The sequence below is a fragment of the Glycine max genome, chromosome 20 (genome assembly GCF_000004515.6).
Source record: "Glycine max cultivar Williams 82 chromosome 20, Glycine_max_v4.0, whole genome shotgun sequence".
Taxonomy (NCBI): Eukaryota; Viridiplantae; Streptophyta; class Magnoliopsida; order Fabales; family Fabaceae; genus Glycine; species Glycine max.
Window position 1 is genome coordinate 34,795,369 of NC_038256.2, and position 20,259 is coordinate 34,815,627.

General features: G+C 31.1%; 1 protein-coding gene and 1 long non-coding RNA gene across 2 annotated transcripts; both read right to left on the reverse strand.

The window, feature by feature from the left end:
• Positions 1–72: 72 nt before the first annotated feature.
• On the reverse strand, positions 73–8,016 carry LOC100805770 (hippocampus abundant transcript-like protein 1). Its single transcript, XM_003555158.5, has 14 exons — positions 7,521–8,016; positions 5,443–5,554; positions 3,203–3,315; positions 2,978–3,100; positions 2,676–2,875; positions 2,419–2,494; positions 2,018–2,104; positions 1,793–1,873; positions 1,648–1,680; positions 1,515–1,568; positions 1,374–1,415; positions 1,080–1,158; positions 899–969; positions 73–709 (listed from the first exon to the last, which is right to left on the reverse strand). Exons 1-14 carry the CDS (start codon positions 7,683–7,685, stop codon positions 614–616), a joined length of 1,332 nt encoding a protein of 443 aa, XP_003555206.1. The 5' UTR covers positions 7,686–8,016; the 3' UTR covers positions 73–613.
• A 4,833-nt stretch (positions 8,017–12,849) lies between these two features.
• On the reverse strand, positions 12,850–16,231 carry LOC102660464 (uncharacterized). Its single transcript, XR_001386774.3, has 2 exons — positions 14,671–16,231; positions 12,850–13,406 (listed from the first exon to the last, which is right to left on the reverse strand). It is a non-coding gene; the product is annotated as an uncharacterized lncRNA (long non-coding RNA).
• Positions 16,232–20,259: the final 4,028 nt, after the last annotated feature.

Sequence of the window (20,259 nt, forward strand, 5' to 3'; positions counted from 1 at the left end):
GAAATGTCCGTGGCTTGGGCCATATATCCTTGCTTTATGAAGTCATTTTAGGTGCATGCATGCAAACTTAAATAGTAAAATCAATCATTGTTGCATTACAGGGTTCAAATTCATATACTTCAAAACTCAACCATCCATTACATAAAATATAAAAATCACAAAGTCCTTGACCAATGACTACCCAAAGAAACTTGGGAAAAATATACTAGCTAGAAATGTAAGCAGCATAGCTACCCAATGGGTGTATTTACATACATTGGTTAATGTTGCAATGTTTGAATGGCTAATATGTAACAGGTGAGACCCAATGATTCATAAACATATGCCACATTTCCAATTCATAATTGCAAAGAAATCTGTGCTTCTGCAGTTGGTTCACCTGATTATTATTTTTCAGAACCAACTTCACGTTCTATTTTCTGTGTTTTGCTATTTGGTGCTCTATATCTCCAAGTGCCAAAGCATATATGTCGACCCTAGAATCTACACTTACAGTGCGATTCCTTTTGCTATCTTTTTAATTTATTGTCTGATATGCAATGAACCACAATTTCGCCAAGGCAAAATGAAACTTAAAGAGATTATGTCTATTGCCTGGAACACTCTAGTCTCCTCAGACCAAGGTATCCGTGCAGCGGTTACTGCTAATTTTGCCACCCGCAATAGGAGGAACAGCACGAATTATTAGACTCTGAAAAAATGCTACCATCTGAAATACAACATGTGATGTGTTAAGTGAATGACAACCAGTTAACAAATGATGAAATATTCCGTCAGCCAAGAGAAATTACATCAATGGTTATAAACCCATATCTTGTTAATGCATGTAAGTTAATGCTATTGTTGCTGTCCGCACCAACATTAAATGATGAATGTTGAGGTGGAAAGATAATCTTACCAGTGCTAGCCCAAGGCACATTAGACTGAAGCCAGGAAAATAAAACGGTGCTTCTTCTGACAGGAACAAGGCTGCATTCGATGGATGTAGAAGCTTGTTAGTTTCTTTCCCCCCCCCCCCCCTAATTCAGTAGTGAGTACTATATATTCCGTTAGATTTTGCTCTTAATTAATAGTTATACCTGTCAGTGGACTGAAAATTAATGGAGCAATGATGTTGGCGAAGGAACTAATTGCTGAAAGACATCCTTGAACCATTCCCTAAAATCAAAGACTGACCAGTTAGTCTAAAAGCACAAGGAAGAGATCAATTTTTTACATATATAAGTTTGAAGTTTAACGAAGTTGTCACTCAAGACTACCAATGTACTTTCAACAACAGAATTATTGTTGAGTTTTCAATGAATTCTCTGAGAACACGCTTAAGCAAATGTGTTAAATGTAGGAAATGCAAGGCCTTTTTTCATTAGGGATACCTGTTCAGTAGGTCCAACTTGTTTTGATGCAATGCTGCATAACTGTGCCAGCCACGTTGTGAGATATCAGAGTAGTATTTCAAAGTAATAAAACAAAAATAATTCGGTAGAGGGTGTAACAGATACAAGTAAGAAACTTACACTTGGGCGCACAAAAACTGCAAACACAGAGCAACCTGCTAGAGCATAAGGAACCTGCATAGTTTTCAAAATTTTTAGAGGCTTGTTAATTTCTAAAAGTGATAAGAAAAATAGAGTGTTAGAAGAAAATTACCCATGCTGTCCATGCTATGCTGTAGACAAAGACCTGCATAGCATCATATTGTGAAGCCTCATTATTAGTTTCAGTGCTCATTTGTAATACACTGTTAGGGATAAATATTATTATAGAAATCTTGGGAAGAGAGACTTGAATTTACATTTATGCAGCTAATTAAGAGCCCTGTGGAGAGCAGCTTCTCCTCTCCTATCACAGGCACTAAAATGGGCATGAAAAATAGCTACAAGAACACAAAACCAATCACATGGCAATTAGAACAAGTAGCTTTTCCAATGGAATTTTGGGAAACCGAATATTCAATTGATTAAAGAACAAATTATTGTAAAATAACAGACAGTTAGCTATGCTAGGACTCAAGGCTTACTTGTGCAAGAGTGGCTCCAATCCCAGTAATCATCAACAAATCAGCAAACTGGTTCTTGTTGAATTGAAAACGTGCCTTCAAATAATACTGCATGTAGTACGAAATGTAATTAATTACTTTGTGCAATAGTTAGATCCTTCATTATGCAATAAAACTTGGGTGTTTTAATGTTCTTTAATCAAAATTGAAGTTTCACTTCGAGACCTTTAAAGCAAACCTTACCCAAATTATTGAAGTAAGACTTTAATTCTGACTGTAGAACAATACTAAAATTACTTAAAAGAACCACATTTAAGTTTGGTTCTATCCATAAGCTCAAGTAAAATCACAATGTCTCACGATTTGACTATGAAGCAGTATCTGTTAAGAAAAAAGAGAGTATACAGAAAGCAGTACTTTACCAGCAATACAGCCATCAAGCCACCATCTGCAAGACTATTGAAGAACGAAACCATGGCTGCTTGGGAGAATGTGGGACTGCAAAATTGTAAGTAAGATCAACACCTCTATCAAATTTCAAATACGTTGGTACTAGGAAGGTGGCCTCGGAGATTTTTTTGATTTGTGGAAATTGAAGACAGTGTTAGGAAGTTTACAATAATTCACGCACCCAGTCCAATCTATATAATAATACCAATTAATGCAATGCCATACGTACCTACACCTGAGCAAACAAATCAAATCCCCCAGCGATGGAAGTTTCTTAAATGTTCCTGTTGCCCTTGGTGATGAATCATCCTCATCACAAGGTTCCTCGACCTCTTTCAATAATGGCTGTCTCAAGGCACCACCAGGCACACTATCCTTAAGGAAAATTCTCATGTACACCAATGCAACCATTGACAAGACTGAAGCAACCTGAACAATTAAACCAAATTGTAAGAACAAACAAGTTTTTATAGGTAGTTACAATGATGGAGGTAACTAGGAACCATAATATAATAGAGAGGAGAATGGAACCTGAAATGTTAAAGCCGTGGATAGGAAACGAGCAGCTAATGTTCCACCAACGAATGATGCTGATCCAACACCAGCAAGTATTCCAAATGCTGATGTTCGTTTCCCATCTGGAACCTTGTCTGCCTAATCAAAACATCATAATATGTTACAGTAATTTGCATGCCATATATGGCTAGTATTATATCTTAATTATGATTATTGAATTCACTTGGTAATGAGAATTACCACGTATGCAAGAGCCAGGCAGTGGAAGGACCCTTCGCCTGCCATGGCAGCCAGAGTTTTCACCACATAGTACGCGTAGAAGAATTGGGTATCCCTGCTATAGGCCAATATCACTGCAAATATTTCACATTAATTCATAAAATTAATATTTAGCCTATCAACCTTCATAAAAATATTATTTAGCCTATCACCACATAGTATGCTTTTGCTTTTTTTTTTTTTTTTAAATCACATATATCTATTACACGAAACAGTTTGCTCGAGCAGCTTGGATTCAAACTCGGTAGTTATCATGTTTTTGCTTTAAAGTGTAACTTTTTTTAAGGATAGGTAATGATTTTTATTCAGTAGCATGCTTTAAAGTCAAACCCAGTTTAAAATGTAATGTTTAAAAGTGAAAAATAAAAATGAGTTTAATTACGTTTTTTTAACCAAAATATCCTTAATTTATAATTTTAATACCTAGTCAATAAATAATAAATACTATAAATTAATAAAATCAGTTCATTTTCTCTTATGAGGAGTAGAGATAACTATCACACACTAATTAATTAGATAGAAAGTAATTAAGTGAAAAAGTGAAATGTGAGTCTTAATAATTTTAAAAGTAATTTTAAGAAAATAATATAAATTATTAATGAATTTAATATTACTAATTAAATTAACTAACTTTAATGAATATGAATTAGTTAAAAAGGAAGAAAAGAGTATATGGATATTTATTCAGTGTTACAAACAAATGAAATGGAATGAAAGGTTGGCATTGCTTTTGTATCGGAAATGGGATAAGGACTTTTTCGTTTTATTGGTCCGCAATACTGGGTATAGTAATGTAAATGATTTGGCTTCCCACGAAGGGAGCACGCCCAATAATTCATCGATAATGCATTTCTACGAATTTTTCTTTTGGAAAAAAACCGTAAAAAAAATAAGAATATGTTTGGAGTCTCGAGTTGAGTAAAATAAATTACTAATTAAGCCTTAAAATTCTTTCACATAATAGATTAGTCTTTTGGACTTTCCTCTTATATTTAAGTCTTAGTATTTTTATTAAAAGTCAGATCATGGAAAAGACTACCTATAGACTGAATCAAGGTGCAAACCAAAATACTCAATGGAATTTAGGGGTGTAAGTGGGTGCGGGTCGGCTCCAAATTCAAATTAACTTAAACTAATTCAAATAGTTTGAATTGGATAATTTTTATATTTGAATCAGATCCGATTCAAATTGAACTAATCAAACCTGTTGAGTTTTAGATTGGGTCATGGGTTTGAATAACTAAATCCGTTGACATGTTAATTAATATTAAATTATTGTTAATAATAATATGTAATATATAATATATATTTTAAAAAATCAAATATGACTATTGATTATATAGATTTATCGACTTGAATTGAGTAAGTATCAATACATCCTTAACCTTGAGGATCAAAGCGACAAAGATTTTATTGATTGAAGTCACTTCAAATGGACTTCTAAAAATATTTCGAATCTATTTACAAAGAGTAAGCTTTGTAATGTTTCATTGATTTTAATAGAAAAAAGTGTGTGAAACTCATCCTTACTATGCTTACTAAAACTTTTTGTCTTGAATATGGTATGTTTAATTTTCCATTTCTCATGGATAGATAGATAGGTAGAAGTCATTGGAGTGGAGTGGGATGTGACGGCATCACAATTTTTTTAAATAAAAAGTTTAACAAGAAATAGTTGTGTCTGATTTCTTTAATAAAAAATTTATCTTATAAAAAATATTACGTTTTGAAAAAAAGTAAAAAATTGAACGTTTTGATCCATTGATCCAATCCAAATAATTTATAAACGAGTTGATTTGAGTTAAGTTTTATTTTTTTCTTAAAGAATTAACTCAAATGAATTTGTTTAAATTTGATTAAATTGAGTCAAGGTTTGATCAAATCCAACCCAAATTGACCTGTTTATACCTTTAGTGAAACCATCCAAAAAAAAAGGACTACTACCGAACCAGTGTTGATAAAGTAAAGCAAATAATAATATTAAAAGTCTCACATTTAATAAAATAAATTACTTGATGCGGTAATCTTAACATTTTTCCACTAATCTTTTGAATTGTGCTCTACTCTTTTAGTTAAGTCCAACAAGAATACTAATAGTAAGCCTTTTAAAGATTGTTAAGAGACTACTATAATTAAAATTTTCTTAAAGAGAATTTGAAAAAACAAAATATGAAATAGTGGATAGAATAATAGAAACAGACCTTGAGGAATGACAGACACAGTGAGAGGAAGTGTGAGCAACGCTTTTCTGCCATATCGGTCGGACAAGTTTCCTATTAATGGTGTCATCACCACTGACCCCACTCCAGCCATCTGCAACATCAATTACGGCCAGTTAGTGCTCATTTTGACGATCCGTTTCATGTTGATTCTTTTTTCGTTTTATTAATTTCATGGGTCACAATAACCTTTTTGACTTGGGCTTCCACCACTAAAGTGGAATAGTGCATGCTCTGTTGCAAATGTAATGTAACCTAAAATTTGATCCAAACTGTAAAAGTAAAGCAGAAACTAGGCTTGGCTTGGGATGAGTGAAGTTGAAGAGAAAGACAAAGGTAAAGAATATTGGTTTCCAAGAGGGTCCCAATAAAAGTGTGTGTTATTGGTTTAATTAAAAGAGTCTCATTAACTAATATTTTTGAAAGATTGATTAAAAAATAAAAAATAAAATATTTATTGACAAAATTAGAAGAAAACGCAAAAAAAATCATAAACAAAATAATTTTATGTATTTTAATAAAATTATTATTTTTTAGTTCCTTAACTAATATCTTTAGCATTTATCTAATAAAATTATTTGGCAACAAAATGTTGTACTACGTGGTTGAACCGATTTTGTTTTCTTGTGCAACAAAATGTGAACTATATAAATTGAGTAACAAGAGTTTAATAAGAAGTATGGATGTGATGCACACAGCACAGCTAAAAAGTGAAAGTACAAAGTATGTTTATGTATAAAAAGATTAATTTGGCTTGTATAACTTAATTTGGTTTTTATAGCATGAAGTGACTTTCAAGATCAACCTAATTAAAAACTTGTAACTTGCTGATTTATGGACAAAAGAAAATTGAATTTAACGAGATATCACGTCAATTTGCTTATACTAATGTTGGGGTTGACTTAGTAGGATTTCATAGATTACCTACCGAAATTTGAAGTACGTCATATAAAATATGGAGTAACCTCCCTTCCTTCTTAAATTTTCACAACCCCAAAATATTATGTCTAACAACCAAGTCTATATCTAGGTAGATGCTAAGAATAGGTAGTTACAGTTTTAATTGAGTCATTTTATTTGTATAATATGTTTTTTTTGTCTTTTTATTGCATTAACTGTTTTATTATACACTTCTTTCTCTCTTTCTTTGTCGTATATTTTATTGTAAAAGAATATTATATGTACACATTTTCTCTATACGACTGAGAAAATCTCCCCCAAAAAGAAAGCCTTGCCTATAGGCGGATAAATACATATATTTTTGTACAACAAAATTATAGAAAAAGTAGTATTACAAAAATGTTATATAAATAATATAACTTGTTTTTTCTATCTCAACACTAGTTTTTATTTATAAAATCTCGCATCTTATTTTTGTAGTATTATGAATAGTTTTAAAATATTGCACAGAATTGTTTAAATGGAGTCTTGATAAATATCCATCCCAAAATGAAATGAAGAGGAGAGAGAAAGGAAGATAAAAAAAAGTAGAGAAAAAAAGTAAGAGAGGTAGTAAATAATATGATAAAGAAAAAAAAAGAAAATGAGATTGAAAAAAGAAGGAAGTGAATCTTGACAGGAGTAAAACAATTGGTACTTTTTTTTTATAAATGTCTTTGACCATGGTCTTCTGTTATAATTGCATGTGAAGTGTGAACATGAAATTAAAAAGAAACAAGAATATACTACCATACAACAATGGTTGCGATTCCGGAAAGTTAGCACCAGCTGAATTCCACCGCTAAATATATACTATATAGTTCGAAACCCAATTTCATCTCCCAGTTCCACATGAAATTGTCCTGGAGTCTCAGTTAATTTCCCCCCCTATGTTACTGTTAATGCATGGAAGCATGTATGATGCGAAAGAGTACTGAAAGAAATTTAGAATGAGCAACGTGAAAGTATCTTCGTGGCCTATGGTATAAAATTATATATGAAATCAAATACCATTTAGAACTAGACAGTTTTAATTTGTTTGAGTGCCCAGAAAATGAAAATTGAAATGGATGAAATAATTAAAGAGAGAAAAAAAGATGGGTATGATGATATATACTCACAGCTTGTTGGAAGCCAGAGAGGTAAATGGCAAGGGAACACTGATCTTGACCAGGGCAAAGTGCTGCCATGGTAACGTCGGTGATTGCCGGAAGAACTATGACACCACCAAACCCCGACACAAACATTGTCACAAAAAGGTGGCCCAGTCCTCCTAATCCCTCCATCCCTAAACGAATCAATTATTCAATTTTCTCACTTCACTTGCAAGAGTTGAACGTTAGGTAGGTGTACTCGGGAAAATGTTTGGTACGCTTGCTGAAATAAATGGAACAAGTTTATATGCATACTATTGTTGCTACTATGGTTCGGTTGGTTGTATCTTGTACCCTATTTCTGTAATTAAGTGAGTGGAGTGAGAGTGTGACCAAGAGAGAGAAAAGAAGATTCCAAATGTGCTTTTAAGATATTAACAACAATGCAACCAAGCAAAGCAAAAGGACCAAGTTAAGAGACGTAGCTTCCAAGTTGCTGAAAGTATTTTGTGAGGGCCTTAACGAAAGTTCATGGGTTATTGGATTTACCGTATTGTGTTGGCATTGTATAAATTAAAGCAATTATATTGCGATGTGGGGAGCATTGAGCAAATAACAATCGCATGAACCTTTCACCTTCGTGTGAACGTCACGTTTGGCCTCCATTTTCAACATAGATGGCGTGACATCTCTTTCTATCTCTTACTTTACTACATACTACTCTATTTTCTTTTTTAGTTTAGTTAACCGCTATTTCTTCATACTGATTCTTGTATTATGTCTCCTTATAGTAGTTGGTAGTTGAAAATCAGAAACAAGGAAAAACAAAAGAAGGGAAATTTATATAGCCATTAAAAAAAAAATAGTTCAAGGTGTACTCATTTCTCTTGACTTAATTTACACACCCAACATACATATACTTGGAAATATTTTAGCGGTCGTTAAATATTTGGCTATGAGAAATGTGACACATTTGCACTTTCGGCCCGGCAAGAAATTAAACATGCTAGATATGGAAAAGCTGTTGAGTATTGAAGTTTAGTCACATGAATCAAAAGTTAAAATTCAGTAGAAATGAATTTATTTAGCTAGTTAGGAGAAAAAAAAATAGTGGGAAGCAAACATAGGAGAATCATTCTAAAGAGTAAAGACCCTCCAAATTATAAATATTTCATTTCTCTCTCTCTCTCTCTCTTTTACTTTCTTATCATTTTATTTTCACTTGGATTTGAAGAGAATTTCATGTCACCACAGTCCATGGATTGAGTAAACAGTTTAATTAGAAGCTAATGAACAACGATAGAGTGGGACACTTGAGTGATCATTTGGGTGAACGAAGCTAACTTTATTATTGAACTTAGTAGTTCACTAAGTTATCCAATATCCTGCATAAATAGATATATAAACAGTTCGAGTTAGATTTTTTAATTTCTTAATTGAATTTTCTATCACCTACATGTGCATGCTTTAGAGAGGAGAGGAATATCATAGATCTATGGTGCGTGAATAGCTTAACCTAATGATGACAAAAACTTGAAATGACCTTTGCAGTTTCCTACAAGAAATGGTTAAATATCTGCAAGGCACCCTGCCATCATTATTGAGATGGTTATGGTATGTTAATTAGTTGAAAATGAACATAGTTTTATTTAATGGGCAACGACTTAAAACTCTTTTTTTTAATCAAGTTATTTCTAAATCAAAGTTAAGAATTAATTTCTTAATTAAGATTTATTTAAGGAATTCAGAATGAATGATTTACAATTAAACTTACTCGTTTTAGCTCAACGAGTGAATGATTTGCAATTAATTATATGTTGAAGAAAACAATCGGGTATTTCGGGTCCCTTTCTTTCTCAAAAAAGAGAAAGCAAACTGTAGGATTATTCAACATGTAAACAAAGAGAAATATCACGCAAACTTTAGTTTTGTCTTTTTATTTTTTTCATCTTTTGCTTTTTCAATTCTTTTGATTAACTCTCTTTACGTACAGTGTATATATTAAACTCCAATTAAGAATATACATTGGGAAAAAAATTTATATAGAAAGAGATTACATTTTGACTAGGTATCGTAGTTCTACATTAATAGCATAAATTTGTGTAATCCTTACATAGCATAATGCTAAGGCACAACAAATTAAAAAAAAAAAGTATTGTAATAATAATAACAATAATAAACATGATTAAGACCGTATTATAAATTGTAATACTATTTTAAACTTTTAATTAACCGTGCATATGTAAGCCTCATGCAAGAATTAAAAGTAAAGAATTCTCTATCTAGTCTCAAAAGTAGTGACTATGGGTGAATAAAAGAACAGCTTACTAGGTTTTTGCCACTTTAACAAAGAAGCAAATGCTTTTGTTTTTCGGCTGAAAGGGGTGAATCGAGAATACTTGAGCAGCGGTTGAAGTATCTAGGTTCGGCTATTGATTTATGATCTCACTGTAATTTCTTTTTGTCTCCATAGTAACTTTTTTTTCTCTTTTCTTTAAAGGCTTAAAAAAAATTATTTTTTATAATATTTTTAGTTTTGGTCTTTATAAATTTTTACTTTTAAAAATGATTCATATATTTTTTAAAGTTTTGATTCTTATTAATTTGTTTTAGTCCTTATAAAATATATTTTTTATTTTAGGTTCCTATAATATTTTATTGAATTTAAATTATTCTTTTGAAAAAAAATTTGATAGGGATTAAAAGCAAATGATCTGCATATTAAAAAGACTAAAATAGAATAATAAAGATTAAAACAAAAAAAATTGAAAGAGTTATTTAAAAATATATTAATTTTATAAGAACCAAAACCAAAAATCAGTATACTATAAAAACATAAAACATATTTAATTTTTTTTTCAATAACAATAGTTTCTTTTTCCTTTGATGATTGGGATGTCTATATTCACCTTCTCTTATTTGTATTGGATATCAGAATGGATAACACTTTAGTCACAAGTTAGATGTCAATTTCCGAGGTTTAATTGTGGTGTGGGTCACTCTGGAGATTGTGGGCCCGACTGGAAAATGGCCCAAACAACAAGACGAGCTCAACTGACCCAATCCAATTGCATACAACATTAATTCTCTTACTTGGACAAAAAAAGAGGAAAAACCACTTCTAGGATAAATATGGATAGGAAACTGAAAAGATATTTGAGCAAGTAATGAGGAAAAAGAAAAAAATATATTTATAGTAGTTGGTCTAAATAGCGCTTATTGTTACTGTTTTGTAGGATTTGTGTTAAATTTGTACTTTAAAATAGCAGAATGTGATCTGTTTATCTTTATTGTTTTAGTTAGTTGAATGAATATTTTAGTCAATAAGTTGTTCCTACTATAATTTAGACTTAATTGCAAAAATAATTCTCTTATTTTTTTCATCTTATTAAATTAATTTTATTTTTTTTAATTTATTATCAGAGTCTTCCTTTATGTTTCTTTTTTCAAATTGATTATCCGAGTTCCCAGAACAAAAACTAGACATTAACTATTACATATCCGCATATAATTGATCATTTAAGAGATATATGCAATTTACCCTCATAAGTAATTATCTAACTAACAATTAAACAATTACCCCAACCCAGACCCATAACTTCATCCTTGGACCCGAAAACATAAACTTTTTTCTTATGGTGTTTTATGGCTCCAATTGGGGTTGAGATATAGGAATGGTGGGATAGCCAGATTTTCACTGACACGTTTGGGGAGGTTGATGAATTGAAGGTCAGTGAAAAGGTTTACGATTTTGGGTCCAATGATGAAGTTTATGGGTCTAGGTTGGGTTAATTATTTTTCATCAGTAATTGTTTAGTTAGATAGTTAATGATCAAGGTAAATTGCATATACCTCTTAAATGACCAATTACAAGCGGATATGTGACAAGTTAATGTTTTAGACTACCCGTCAATGTCCAATATTTGCTAGGATTCAGATAGTTAATTTGAAAAAAAAAAAAAAGAAAGACTGTGACAGTGAATTAAAAATAAGGAGACCGATTTAGTAAGATGAGAAAATTGGGTGACTATTTTTGCAATTAAGCCTATAATTTAAGAGCTTATTAGTTTGTTTGTGTTGATAGATCAAGATTCCTATTATGTTATCTAACTACTTGTTTTTTCAAATATTATAAATGTAAAGGTTAAATAATGAATAAATATTTACACAAAAAAATCATAAATAAATATTGAATTCCATTGCTTCATTTTGCATCTTTCTTCACTTTAATTAAAATAAGAGAAATGTTATTCTTCAACTATTTTTTCCCTCTCCTTTTGCCTTGGTGTTCTCAATTAATTGTTTGTTAAAAAAGTCATCAATTGACATCAAGAGTTGTTAATTGTTGAAGGATCTATGACATGGAATCAAAAACAAATATTTTGCAAGTTTCAAAGAGAAAACTATGACTTTTGAAAATTGAGAATGGAAAATTACTTATAAGGCATTAGGTATTTGATAACTGAGGAAGAAGATTATAAAGTTCCATTACTATCATAATCATACCATAGTTTAAATAAAAAAAATCACAAGAAAAAAAAGGAAAACATAAGTGAAAACATGTCTATTTGTTGGTATTTCAATAGCCATTTTCATGGAAATTATAACTCAGAATAACAAAAGTAATTTGAGATCATCTAAGTGAAGAATATGCAAGAGATAAAAATAAATGAAAACATACATGTGTTGAATTTTTAAAAGAATTTGAGTAGTAAAAAATGGTTTTGATCAATTAAAGAATAGTTAGAGTACTATTAGAAAAAGATTATTCTAAATTGGTTAAAACACACTTTTTACAACGGTGATTAACCTTCATCGTAGGCAATGTCGTAAAAAGTCTTCACTTTCTACGATGATTTCATAAAAAATTGTCTTAGAACAAGATATCTTTCTAAGACGGTTGTTAACTAAAAACCGTCTTAGAATGATATCTTTCTAAGACGGTTCTTAGTTAAAAACCGTCTTAGAAAGATAAATTTTCTAAGATGGTTTTCCAGATAATCGACTAAGAATGTATTTTTTTAAAAAAATAAATTAAAATATATTTGAGAATTCTAAGACAGTTTTGAGAAAATTGTCTTAGAATGTCTACATTCTAAGGAATGTATTTTTTTTAAAAAAAATTAAAATATATTTGAGGATTCTAAGACAATTTTTTGAAAGAACCATCTTAGAATATTTACATTCTAAGACAGTTGTTTTTCAAAAAATCATCTCAGAATGTATTATTTTTATAAAATAAAATAAAATATTTTGAGGTGCTTTACTTGGTTTATTTTCTCTTGTTGTTCAAAGAAATGAAGTTTCTTCATCTCTGTCACAAAATCATCTTAATTAATCAGTCTAAAGACAAATATAAGGTTGATCATCATTATTATAAGTACATGGAAAAAATCAAAATTTTCCATTCACAAATAAAAGTACATGGAAAAAATAAAATTAAAAAAAGAACTTCAACCATTATACCAGTAAAAGTGGTTGTCAATGGGATCTATAAACACATATAATGGGACTGAGTGTGAAAAGAAGACTCGGGCTTGAAAGGTACAACGTACACTCATAAAAAATGGCACCAAACCCATCTTATATAGAATTAAGCAAATAGAAATGATGAAATTGTGTAAACAGAATTAAGAACCTTAACAACAACAATTGCTATTGTTCCAAGAATATTCAAAAACCTTGTCATAGAGAAGAATTTTTGCTTTTTTATGAATCTAACACAAATCTAATATTCTCACCTTTTTTTTGTTATGTATGTATCATACGACAAAAGCTCAGAAAAGGACCTTCACATACCTGCAGAGATAAATATGGAATTTGTATAGAAAAGAAAGCCGCTAACCGCTCCAAATTGTTGCAGTATCATCAAGCCTACTCCAACCTAACCAAGTAACTAATTTCCATAAGAGCCTGCAAAAGGTTAAGATAGGTTGCATGAATGGGTTTAATTTAGAAATTAGAATGCTCATAGTAAGTATTTTTAAATACTGTGATTGAAATAATCCAATAATGCTAGCTTTTGTCTGGTGCTGAAGGGCCTCTGTATAATCCTACAAATGAAGTTACAATGTAAGAAATGATAGATATTAAGGGTTTCTTCCTTTTTCTATTTCCCTTCTTTCGCGCCCTAGTAGGATCACAAGATTCATAACCAAAGTATAACATTCTAATGAACATAAACTTTGTTATATACTTTGATTTCAGAGGCCTCTTGATAAACATAAGCATGCTTTCCTCTAAGGTAGAGTAAAGCATAATCACTCTCTTTCAAGCGACCAACCTTAGCCAGCAGAAGATTACATTTATCACTTGTGATAGGTTTATCTAATGAGATATCCTGACTCTAATCATTTGACCAAAGTGAGGAAAAAATTCAATTGCTTGTATGATCTGTGTCCAACATGTATATAGTTCCCAAATAACAAAGTTCCAGAAGCTATGAACAACTCTCTTACTCACTATCCACTTAGGAGAATCAGGGATAAAAGGGAGAGTCAGAAACTGAAAAAGACACGAGATAGTTCCCGAGACAAATACAAAAAATGATGTGAGTTACATGGAACCCTTTTTAAGTTTGTTTTGTGAAAAGAACAACAAACAAAATAATATTACCAATCAAAGCCAAAATCCACCAATTCAAAAATGCTCCAATAAGGTAACTTAATGACAACCCACAAGAACCCATGAACTATCAAAACCCAAAACAATACCAAATAGACATTTGAAATCCACAAGATACAATACTCATCTAACGGGGATTATTTAAATCCTAAATAAACTGAAGCAATTTGTATAACTTATCAGTTAAGCTCAATAAGGATGACAATCTTATCTTAAATTGATGAACATATCTCTCGTGTAAATAGATCTTCCCACCTTAGGAATCTATATATATGAAAAGACAGAATTCCATCTGTTATCCACGGATTGAGCAACATATTCATACATTTGCATGGTTATGACCACAACATATGTCCATACCAACATATATTTGGAAAATTCGAAAGTGGCATAATAAGGTTGCCAATGAAATACTCCCAACAAACAAAAGGTTTTATTACCTCAACTTAACCATGACATGACAGGTGCATTTATACTGCTCAACAAGAATGGTAACAAATAATAATAATTTAATTAGGGATTAGTAGAGAAAATGAATGAAGGGAAAACTCACGGCGAGTCAACGAATAGAATCGACGATGGTGAGAAGTGGGAAGAGTGGGGAGCGAGTTGAAGCCACACAAACTCATAAACCCTACACCCTCGTAGAATTATCAAAATAGAAACCCCTCGTCGTCTGGCGCAAACCTTTCCACCCTCTCAACACCATGTTCCACGCCATCCTCACCTCTTCCACCCCCTCCCTCAAAACGGCACAGTTGTAGATCACATCGAAGCGAAACATTCCAGGTGCATCCACGCTCAGCGCGTCACAAGGGCTCTCAATGGAGGCAATGTTAGAGTCACACATGGAGATGGAGACAGCGAAGACAAGTCACCGAGCGAGAGGCTCGACTTCGAGAAATTGAAAGAGTGGAGTGAGTGGGGTATTGGGAAATTGAAATGTTAACGACGCTAATGCAAGGGTATTGGGAATGGAGTGAGTGGGGTTTATTGGGGAATGGAGACAACAGTGTATTGGGAATAGGAGAGAGCGCTAGCACGCGAGAGGAGAGGAATTGCTGCATTTAATTTTAAAAAAATTTCAAATTCAAAGACGAACCGTCTTTGAAATATTATTAATATTTACAAAAATATCATCGCACGTTTAACGATGACAATTTTGGAACAATCACCATTGAACGTGCGTCGTAAATAACATCTTTTTTAGTAGGGAGATTGCTTAATATTGTAAACAAGCTAGGTAAGGTTATTGGATAATTATTAACTACTTTTAGATTTGTGGAAAAAAAATTATTAATAACAATTTAAGAAAAATATGAAACATCTATATCCACCTTCAAGTTGTGTAATTAAGATCATTTTGGCAAAAGTATTGCAAGGTAAACTTGGATTGTTGATGAAGATCGGAGGAGGGCTAACTATTTGTGGCTATTTGTTTCTCAAACAGTGATTATATATATGTTGTAAATTGGATACTTAATAAATTACCAATTACATGACCAACGAGAAGAAGATTTTTAGATATTTAAGATCACCTAACATTACCAAATTTAGAAATAGGTAAAATGAATTTGTTGATGTAGGTCAGTTTATAGAAAAAGATTGAAATTTTCTTTTAGAAATTGGCATAAGCTGGAAGGACCACTGAAACATGCTACAATAAAGCTATTGATGCCAATGTATATAGAAAAACGATATTTGTACAACAAAGTTTATAACTAAGAAAGAGAGAGAGAGAGAGACATATAAGGGATAAAATTTAAATTTATAACATGAAAAACGCGTGGTGCTAAAACAATTTGGTTCTCCGAAGGCACGAGGTGGTCGAAAAGAGGCTTGAGTGGTTCACGAAACGACACACTTGGGTTCGCGTTCTGGACAATGAAGGGAAAGAGATTGCAGAAGTGAGAGTTTTAGACGAAGAAGGGGAATGAGGAAGAGCGTGTTGCGGACCATTGCTAACCTCTCTCAGCTTTAGTTGATAAACCTTTCCTACAACCAGTTCTCTAGCGAGATTCCAGTGAGCCTCGGGTTTGAGTGGCGTGACCTAGGTATGTGAGCACGAGAGGAGAGAAAGGGGCGTGACCTAGGTATGTGAAGAGGAACAGGCACGAGTGTAAATGAAAAAAGAAGGCCCACAACAGTTCCTATGTAAAATCAACTTTGAATATCTAATTTTAAATACGATTTTAACAAAAACCGCATTTGAAACAATATTTTAAAGATGATTTTGCAATAACCATCTTTAAAAAATTGTGACTATTTACAAAAAATACTATCACATTTTTGAAAATAACGATTTTCTAGAACCGTCCTTGATGTAGTGCTTTTTTGTAGTAGTGAATTATAATAAATGATAGAAATCTAGAAATGTGTTAATATTCCAATGGATCTTTATGTAAAAGACTAATTAAAGTTTATTGTATGATCAATTGATATTTTAAAATTTTAACATATTAAATACTTTTTAATTCAACATGTTCTCCGGTAAGTATTATTGTCGTTTATCATTTTTTTAAGAAAAATACTTTTATGTTATCACACACTAAACACTTTTACAAGTTTTACAAAAATATTTTGTACCTAAACACTAGGATTGTTGATGAAGAAGAGGAGGGCTAACTATTTGTGGCTATTTGTTTCTCGAACAGTGATTATATGTTGTAAGTTGGATACTTGATGGTAATAAATTACCAATTACATGACGAACGGGAGAGAAGATTTTTAGATATTTAAAGTCACCTAACATTACAAATTCGAAGATATAAGCTTAGTTGGATGATTAAAAAAAATCACAGATTTAATCTTTCCTGCTAATAAAATCTATAAATTAATAATAATAAATTTGTTAGTATAGGTGGAAGGACCACTAAAACATGCTACAACATTGCTTTTATGTTATCACACACTAAACACTTTTACAAGTTAAAAAAAAATATTTTGTATCTAACCATAAAATAACATCTGTTTAAGTTAAAAAGTTTTATTAAAATCACCTCAATTTTTGTCCAATTAATATATGTTTTTTTGTAAAAAAATGTTTAATAATGCAAAATTTTGTATTGCAGAGATATGTTTTCTTTTCTCTCTCTTTTTTTTCCTTTCTAATTTTTGGAAATCATCCTTACATTTATCCTTAAGGATATTCATGCTGTTGATAATGAGATTGTGAGGCTGATTCTCAGTTTGGTTGGCTGAGTTGAGTTCGTCTTGTAGTGCCTACAATATGCAGGATTCACAAGTCACAACACTCATTAAACGGGGGAAGTAGACTATGCAAACTTGTGACAAAAATGTTGTTCTCATGCAATATTCCACTTCAAAATTCTCCCTTAACCTAAGTCACGTAGGGTCTGCAAGCTTCATACTTAACTGGTAACCTTTCCGATCGATGAAGAGATTTAGGTTCTTAGGGAAATTTATTTGCATGGTCAAACCATCACATATCAATAGTCTCCATCAATTTTCACGTACACGACATGTTTAATATTTTAATTTACCCAATTACATAAAATTTGATCAAAATCATAGACACACGAACATATAGTAATTTATATATCTTCTCTTATCAAGTAATCAGTGGAGTTAGCAAAAGAGATTTCACCGACCATGTGATTCACAGATTCACCGAAATATGATATTGAGTTCGATCGGAACTTTTAAAAAAGTAGCAAGCAGTGTACGTAATATTTTAGTATCTGGTTATTTTAACGTTTAAAAATTGTTTGAGAAGGAATTCTATTATTTTAACATTCAAAAAATTACATCAAATGTACTATTATATTATTTTAATTTATTTTAATCATTTTTTTATATATTCATCGTAAAAATATTTTTTTAACTTAGAGAATAATATTTTAATATTTATAAAATACTTAACGAAGAAGTCTCCTGATTATATCTTCTCGGTCAATGAACTTAAAAAGTTGAATTTTGAAAGAAAAAATTAAATGAATTCGAATATACATACTAGTATACTGGTGTTCCTAATTCTCAATGATATCATATATAATCTCTTGGTGAACTAGGATGTTACGTGATTTGGCATCTGCCAAGTTTGATTATGAGATAAACTTGAGATGTCATGTGATATATAATCTTGCATTTACAAGTTAACGTTTACAAAACTATTTTTAGGGAAAAAGAAGGAAATATAAAAATAAAATAAAAAATTTACTAGCAACGAATAATTATAATTTGTTTTATGCAGAAGTTAATATTTATATTAATTTGTGTGAAGTAACGAAAAAAATGTTTAATTTGGGAAAAGAAGCAAACAATATAAAAAAATATGCAATCTTTATATGTTTGGCCTTGATAGAATTTGAAGATAGACCTTTTCAAAAGTTTATAACTATTAACTAGTTTGGTCCTTGGAGAACTTAAGAAAATATGCTAAAAATATCTTATGGACCAGTCATAAGATATTTTATAAGTTCTTCCAAACACTAGAGCATAAGTTCAAATAAGTTATTTAGAATCTGTTCCAATGGAACATAAGTGTTGTTCAAGCTAGAGAAGACCTTTAGAGAACAATTTGAAAACTGTTTATCCATGTCCACTCAAGTTGTGTTATGTGTGTGACTGCTTTTAGTGTGGGAAAGGCTTGTGGGTCTTCCACATGGGAAACAAATGTGGTGCATAGGATACAAATTATTTTTGAATGTGTTTGAATGATAAAATTTAAAATTTTGAGAAATTTAAAATTTTAAAAATACTTCAATTGAGATTCTTTTATTTTCAAGATTTTGTGTTTGAATAAAAAAATTAAAATTACGAGGGTGAAAGAAAATGAGTCGCGAGTTCGAGAATGAGATTTTGAAAAATTTTAGATGGAAGAGAGGATGAATGTTGAAAATACAAGAATGTTTTGGGAAGTTCTTTTGTCAAGAAGAAAATTTCAATTTCTCACATTTTAGAAGAAAATTAAAATTTCACATTTTTAGTTATTTAAAATTTTATTTTAAAATTTCAAAAATTTAAATTTTTCATTAAAAAAAAATCCAAACAAAAATTTTAAATTAAAGAAATTTAAATTTTCTGAGTTTGAGATTTGTGTGAGAGCATAGTAGGGATAGTCACAAATCTATAACATCTGATTTAAATACAACCAATTAAAATTTTGCACATCATTTAAAATAAAAAATAAAAAGAAATATTTTTTCCCTCTCCAATCCTTCCCGTCTCTCTCGCATGCGCTCTCCTCTCACCACTTACTTCCACCATGAAAGCAAAAGAGAAAAATTGTGGTTGAGGCATTTTTTTTAAGGCCAAAAGGCTTCAATGATTATAAATAATTGTACATCAAATATGAGGTCCAAGTATAAGAAGAAACATATTCTCAAATATTCTTCGTGGTCGGCACACACTGCTTCAGTGATATCTCAATAAAAGTTTCTATCCTATGTATGCATCACGTTCGTTTGAGAGACCCACGAGCCTTTCCCACGCTAGAAATAATCTACGTTTGTTTTTGTGGTGTAAAAGATTAATACTCGCTGCAAGAGATGGTTTTCTCCATCATGGGTGACTCCATGAATGGTCGGTCATTCCTTTCTCCTTTAGCCATCTCCAATCTAGCTACCAAATCATACTTTGAGCATGATACTAGAGTATTTAGGCCTTATTTGACCAAGAAGTAATATTTTTAGGACACAAAGTTACTCTAAATTCATAAGAGAGAGTCTCATATGAGATTAGAGTTTTCTTATGAATTGAAATTAGTCAATGTGTAAAAGATTATAAATATATATCTTTTCGTAAAAAAATTATTAGAAGATCCTAAATTATCATATATCTATGATTATGACCAATTCTTACATAATATGCAATTTTTTTTTTTCAATTTATTAGAAATAATTAATAATATTTAATTGCATGTTATATGGAAGATTAGTAGTTCATGTTATATGGATGATTTCTGCCTTTTATAATCCTTTTTTGTTTGGGTTAATCTAATAATTTCTGTCTTTTATAATCCTTTTTTGTTTGTCTAACATGCTTTTTTCTACCTTTCCTGTTGCATTGGCAAAGCGTGACTACCCCTAAACAAGTTATTATCGCTTGCACTTTGGATCAATCACATCTTGTTCTTATCACTACTACAAAAAGAGTTATTTACGATGTTGTTTCTAAGACG

Bases quoted from the DNA above. Each gene is read 5' to 3' on its own strand.
- LOC100805770 (XM_003555158.5), bottom strand. From the start codon at position 7,685: ATGGAGGGATTAGGAGGACTGGGCCACCTTTTTGTGACAATGTTTGTG. The intron at 2,105-2,418 runs GTAAAGTACTGC...TACTACATGCAG, and splicing joins GCTTGATGGCTGTATTGCTG to TATTATTTGAAGGCACGTTT. The intron at 1,569-1,647 runs GTAATTTTCTTC...AAAACTATGCAG, and splicing joins GCATAGCATGGACAGCATGG to GTTCCTTATGCTCTAGCAGG.